The sequence below is a fragment of the Erigeron canadensis genome, chromosome 4 (genome assembly GCF_010389155.1).
Source record: "Erigeron canadensis isolate Cc75 chromosome 4, C_canadensis_v1, whole genome shotgun sequence".
Classification (NCBI taxonomy): domain Eukaryota; kingdom Viridiplantae; phylum Streptophyta; class Magnoliopsida; order Asterales; family Asteraceae; genus Erigeron; species Erigeron canadensis.
This window is the reverse complement of record NC_057764.1, coordinates 27,832,181-27,839,517: the sequence shown is the minus strand read 5'-3', so window position 1 is coordinate 27,839,517 and position 7,337 is coordinate 27,832,181. Positions and strand designations below refer to the sequence as shown.

General features: G+C 34.9%; 1 protein-coding gene across 1 annotated transcript; it reads left to right on the top strand.

Moving 5' to 3' along the window:
* The first annotated feature begins 588 nt into the window (after positions 1-588).
* On the top strand, positions 589-2,264 carry LOC122597786 (basic peroxidase-like). Its single transcript, XM_043770355.1, has 4 exons — positions 589-816; positions 914-1,093; positions 1,189-1,354; positions 1,870-2,264. Exons 1-4 carry the CDS (start codon positions 589-591, stop codon positions 2,262-2,264), a joined length of 969 nt encoding a protein of 322 aa, XP_043626290.1.
* Positions 2,265-7,337: the final 5,073 nt, after the last annotated feature.

The following is a 7,337-nucleotide window of genomic DNA, read 5'->3' as shown; positions in this document are numbered from 1 at the left end:
GTATGGGCCATATATAAAGTGGGCGGAAAGAGTCGATGACTCACCTACTTGTAAGTTGTAACATATACGATTTGATATGAGACATATACTTAATTAGTGATAAATGTCAACTTTGACTTATAAATAGGTTTGATTAGTATTGCATAATATCCATGCATGCACTCTACAAACATTTGACCAATATATATTTGGACAAAATGTCAAAATGGGATTTATTCAAAATACTGCAATTGTTGATTTTTCTGGCCATGAGCAAATACTTTTCTTTGTTACATGAAGTTTTTTTAAAGATTGATCAAGGATAAGCATTAAACTTGAATCAAGCATCCTATCTGACAAACACTCATGCAAAAACATAACTTTCAAGACTTAACCAAAGCCAAATCAGATTTTGACTTTAGATATATACACGTACACATATACTATACGGAGTATATGCATATACATATCTATAAATACCGCTATTGATGACAGTTCTCTCAAGTTAATTAATTAAGCTAAAGTTATAATACACAAAAACACAAAAAGAAGCTAATCTTTTTTTGCCTTTTGTTTTCTTTTTCCCCCAATTTAAGTTTTTTCAGCCATATGGGTTATCATAAGACCATTGGAACTACTTTTGTTCCTATACTTATTTTACTTCTTTCATTCATGAACTACATACCATGCAAAGCTCAATTATCTCCCACATTTTATGATAACACATGCCCTAATGCACTTACCACCATTAGAACTTCTATCAGGACTGCAGTGTCACGTGAACGTCGCATGGCAGCCTCTCTCATTCGTCTTCATTTTCACGACTGTTTCGTTCAGGTTCGTTTAATTTTGTTCTCCTTTTTCCATTGACTAGCTAGCTAGAAACATGCAAATTTAATTAACATGGTCATTAGTTGTTCTAAATTAATTTCAGGGTTGTGATGCGTCCATTTTGCTAGACGATTCTCCAAGTGAGAAGACAGCATTTGCGAATAATGCTGTGAGGGGCTATGAAGTTATAGATGCAGCTAAAGCTGCGGTTGAAAGCGTATGCCCAGGTGTTGTCTCGTGTGCAGATGTATTGGCTGTTGCAGCACGTGATGCTTCCGTGGCGGTAATAACACATTAAAACTGTGCATCAAGTAATAAGCTTCCTATAATCTACTTTTCATTGGTAAATTGAAGATTTTGTGTACCTGATATATGAAGGTGGGTGGTCCGTCGTGGACAGTAAGGCTTGGGAGAAGAGATTCTACGTCTGCAAACCCGACTCAAGCCAATAGTGATCTTCCAAGAGCTAATATGGATCTTGCCACACTCATTGCAAACTTTAATACAAAGAATCTCGGCCCAAGAGATATGGTTGCTTTGTCAGGTTAGATTCGCCTCAATTGTCTTACTTGTATAATTCCATTTTTCATTTTCTTTCAAGGCCTCATCTCATTCCATACATCAAATTTTCCTTTCGTTATACTGCTAGCTTCCAAATAAGGATACATCGAATTAGAGGACTATCTACGTATACTTCTACTCCGAAAAGTGTATATATATCTGTACCAAAACATTGTGAATGAAAATCTAATAGATCAACCGCTCCGGTCACCATGTGATCACATGAGCCCACAATATGAATACTGCAAGCTCAAAGGTTCAAATCTTGCCAAACGCAAGTAGAGAAATATATTTTGTGTTCCATGTGTGAGGATGGTGCTTCACCGGACATGAATTCTATGCGGTGTGCGCTCTGGGTATCAAGATGGTACATGGGAATATGGGACCAGGGGGTTCCCTCCCATTTACCATTTTTTTTTTTTTTTTTTTTTTGAAAAAAAGAATCTAAGAATTCAACTCAAGAATAAAATGATTTTACATATAATTGTTGTCCTGCAGGATCTCATACAATTGGGCAAGCACGGTGTGTTACATTTAGGGCTAGGATATACAACAATGCCTCAGACATAGATGCTGGTTTTGCTAGTACCCGTAGACGCAACTGCCCAGTAGGTCCAAATGATGGGGACGGTAACTTGGCACCACTTGATTTGGTGACACCAAATTCATTCGACAACAACTACTTCAGAAATTTAGTGCAAAGAAGAGGTCTTCTTGCATCAGACCAGGTACTCTTTAGTGGAGACTCAACTGATAGCATTGTAACTGAGTACAGCAATAATCCGAGGACATTTGCGTCTGATTTTGCTGCAGCCATGGTTAGGATGGGAGACATTGACCCCCTTACCGGAACTAATGGGGTGATCAGAAATCTTTGCACTACTTCCAATTAACCGAAAGTGATATATATATATATATATATATGCAATGTTAATATATAATAGCTTGCAAGTGTAACAAGTATTCTGTTTGGGTTTTATTAATTACAAGTAATAAAGTTATCCTTCTATAACTATAACTATTCTATTCACTTTTATATCATATACAAGGTCTTAAGTCCCGTGGAAAGTTTTAATGACATTGATTTCATGTAATAGTTGATTGTTTAAGCTTTTGTGTTCGAGAAACTTAGTTGAGTAATTAAACCTCTATTTTGTAACATATACATAGACGGTGCATATATCCATTATTTTAGCACTTGAAAGTATACGTCATGTCTTTTTCTTTTTAAGGCAAATCACTTGTAATATAGCGGATGGCGCAACTTGTTTAAACGTATTTCGTCGTCTAGTAAGTATTTCGTCGTCTAATTACTAGGGGTGAACTTGCTAGAGGAGGGGTCAGGAAAAGGTTGATTATGGTTATTGGCGGTTCTCTACCGGTGATAAATGTTACTCCACACCACTAATTAAATAATCAGAGCAAAATATGTAAGTGTGTGAAAACATCTTAGCTCAAATGAACGATCGAGTCAAGTATTTATGGGCAAAACCAAAATTCTTTCGTATGGGCCATAAAGTGGGCGGAAATAGTCGATGACTCGCCTACTTGTAAGTAGTAACATATACGATTTGATATAACACATATACTTAATTAGTGATAAATGTCAACTTTGAGTTATATAGAAGGTTTGATTAATATTGCACAATATATCCATTCATGCAATCTACAAACATTTGACCAATATATAATAGGGCAAAATGTCACAATGGGATTTATTCAAAATATGTTGATTTTTCTGGCCATGATCAAATACTTTTCTTTCTCACATGAAGTTTTTTAAAGATTGATCCAGTATAAACATTAAACTTGAATCAAGCATGCATCCTATCTAACAAACACTCATGCATAAACATAACTTTCTAAGACTTAATCAAAGCCAAATCAGATTTTGACTCTAGATATATATATATATATATATAATTAATTACTAGTCCTAATACTCGTACGATGTATGGTAGAGGTGCAAGAAATAACCGATTAACCAAACTAACTCGATTTGTAACTGGTAACTAAAACCAGCTAGTAACCGTAATATTAAAAACTGATTATAGGTTAACAAAAACCGTCGGTTACTAACCAGTTACTCGTTTTAAAACCAAAACCGAATATTAAACGGTTAACCTTTAACTGGTTAATCTCTCTCTCTCTCACACACACACGCACACATATATATATGTCAATCATATTATATGTATACATTGATACATAATCGGAAAGATCGCACCATCAGATGATTTCATAAGCTTTCAATATATTCGTACTCTATATAGATTAATGCTTCTTTTATCAGATCCAACATCAGTTTTTGGTTGTTTTTAAGATTTGGGATGGTGAATTTTGTTTTGTGTTTAGAAAATGATGTTTATTTGGAATATGGTTTTTTTTTTTTTTGGAATATAGGTTTGTCACTCAGACTTGTCGGAAATGATTGTTTTTACCCATTGCTACCCTTTCTCAATATTATAATGGGCGGTTAAAAAAACCGAATCGGTTAACCGATATCAGTTAACAAGTTATTATTAATCGAAATCGGTTAGATAGGTTCCAGTTTTAAAACCTAGAAACCGGTTATGAAATATTATAACTGAAATCTGTTAACTGATTCTTGCACCTCTAATGTACGGTAGCTATATGGTTGTATAAAAAAAATTCGAATATGTCTCAAACATGAATTGTGAGTATGAAATAAATTATGGTTAATCGAAGTTAAGTTATAACTAACAGTAATGATAAATATAATATATGTTTAGTTAAACTTTTGAATTTACCTTAAAATTTTAAAATCACATCAAAATCGAAAACTGTAAGCATAGATGATATTAACTTATTATATTACCGTCGCAACGCACGGGTACTTAATTACTCTTGTTACTTATAATAAGTTAATAACATGAGGCCGTCCTCTAGGGCACATGTACAAGAGCCATGCCTTAAACAAGAGCTATCCTCCACATGGATATTTACAAAAACCATGTATTCTTCCAATGATGTCTCCATTACAACCAAGCATTTTCCCATTGCAAGATTAACATAAAAGAGAATAGGAGAAAGAGATAAAGATGCTTACCAAGAATGGGTGATTAAGGAATGAGTAAGTCACAAGATACCTTATGGAAATGAAACTACAACCCACTCACAATTCAAATATATATCAGATTTTATCCATATGTTGACCCATTTTGACCATTCACACAATTTTGACTTTTGTTGACCTCCAACACTTCGAAATATTTTGGCCTCCAATTTTGGTGAAAAATCAAAGTGTTTAGATTTGGATTTTAGCAATTTCAAACATCTTAGAATGATAATATAAGACTTAGTAACAAGTTTCGGTTCATGAACTTATGTAACAAGCGCTCATTAAATCTCATCGATTTGGACAGAACGAGCACGACTTTTGTTTCAGCAAGATTCGTGCTCTGGAGTTGTGCTCTGAACAAGAGCTATGCTCCATGATACTTAGAAAGTTTTTCGACCTCAAATTTGACGAAAAACAAAAGTTGTTATTTTTGAATTTTGCTAAATATAATCCAAACATCTTAGAACATCAATATAAGGTTATAGAACAAGTTTGGAGTCACGGAAGTGTGTAACGAAGGCTCAGTTAAAAACTACCATTTGGGACAGAAAGCGGACGGCCTTTGCAGGACACAAGAGCTGTCCTCAAGAGCCGTCCCAATGTTTTACGACGAAATGCTACATTAAACTCAAACTGTTTTTATTGTTTTTGGTTCGGAATTAGCGTATGTAAGCCCAAATCATTATTAATATCATTGATGTGTGAAATCGAGTTTAATTATTTATAACAAGATCTACCGCTTACTGACTACCACACACTTACGGGCAGTGTACCCGTTCGTATGTAATATAGTTAATTGGTAAGACCAGGATCGAACACAAGGACTGAATGTTATACTTAAGGTTGTAAAAATGTAAATCAAGAGAAAGTTTGGTTTGTGACCGAGTTGTCACTTTGCGTTTCAGAAAGCTAATTAATCGACAAGTAAAATAAATTAAATACTCAACCGGTGTCAATCGAGAGTATGCGAAAATAGTTTGAGTTGTAACAAATAATTAAAAAGCCATCTATGTCGAATCCGCTACACAAGAAGTTTAGGTTGCATATGGTTTAAGCTCACATTTCAATATTGTTGGTGACAATAATCGTGACAAGACTAAAACACACCCGGCGTGCACTCCGGTTGTAAAATCGACTCAATCACCTAGCCAATTCAATTCCTTGCAACAAGTGGTACCACCAACCTTATTACACTTCCTTGAACTAACTAGTTTGTTTGACTACTTAAACAACAATTTTATCTTTGTGAAAGAAACGTGGTACCACCAACCGTTAAATTCACTTAACAAATTAATTTCTATTAAACTTATATTCTTTACTATCATACAATGACCTAGCAAAAATTGTTCATAGACAAACAATTAGAATAATACTTGCGTTCAACTAGTACCACTATTTAAGAACACAAATATCACCAAGAACACAATTTTAAGTAGAAGAAATCATTCCATTAAGATCTTGACAAAATGTTAAGTAAAACCAACTTGAATTCAAAATACTATGCAACCATAACTAATTGTTTCACTTCATCTTCATAGATGTATAAAGATTTAGCTACTCATAATGGTAAAAGCTAAAGATTGAAATAGAAAGGAATACATAATGTACCCAATATAGAGAACGAATCCAAATCGAAGTCACAATAACTAAAATTAATCTTCAAGTCTTCAAATGATGTTGGAGTAGTGAAAAACTCTTTTTGAACCTTTGAAAATCGGCTGGAGTATAAGTATGTGAGCTAAAGTGTCCAAGACTAGGGTTTGGATGGAGTGGTGGATGGTATTTATACCTCAGGAGAGAGAAAATGGTGATGTCAGGCAGAACTCGCGCCGCTAGGGTCCCTTCTCGCGCCGCTACTGGGTTGAAAACCTGGCTCGTGCCGCGAGAGGCCCTAATCGCGCCGCTAGGGACTTCAGTGAAAAGTTCTGTCTTGAAAATCCACAAATCGCGCCGCGACCTGCATTTCTCGCGCCGCGACTGGGTTGAATTACCCTGGATCGCGTCGCGAGTCACCCTCCTCGCGCCGCGAGGTCTTGCAGGGATTTGCCGTTTCAGCTTCGTTCTTCTTTGGTTAGTGCATATGGACCATTTCTGAGCTATTTTCTACCATTTGGGGCAATATACCTGCTTTAGGCCTGAAACCACTTGCAAATACCATAATGCACCACAAAACAAGTATAAATGGCTATAAAACTAGTACAAAACGTCCAATTCGGTGTAGGGAAACATGTACAATTTGAGGCTTATCAATCATCTTACACATTCCATATATTGTTATGGCACGCCACACATTGATCGACACTATAGATAGTGCTACTTTGCGTCTATATTAATCGTTTTTTAAAATGATGTTCAAGCATGTAAGAATATACGTATGATCAATTATATATGACACTAACTTTCATGTGATATGTTCTTACTTTCATGTGGTATGTTATTAATCCTTACTTTTATAAATGTGCATATCATTCATCATCGTTCGTATGCAATACACATAATGAACTCAAAGCTATGTGTATCAAAAACTTGCTGGACTTAAACATGCTGAAGTGAACCACTATACCATTTTGTTATCCTAGTTTGACACAAACAATATTGGTAACCAATATTTATCTCGGCTTTTTCGCGTCACTTGACATCAATTTTGCAAGAATAAAACTGAAGTTGTTAAGATCTCTATATTTACTTTGACACAAGCACAAAACAAAATGACACCATCGAATAGAATGTTGAATTAAGATATGTTTTAGAGATTTTGATCATTGTGTGTTAAATCTCAGTCGCTCAAAAACAATTATAAGAAATCAAAATGCAAACTCTTACTCATAAGTAACCAAAATAATCAATGTAACATTTTATTTAAACTACTTAAGAAACCAATCCA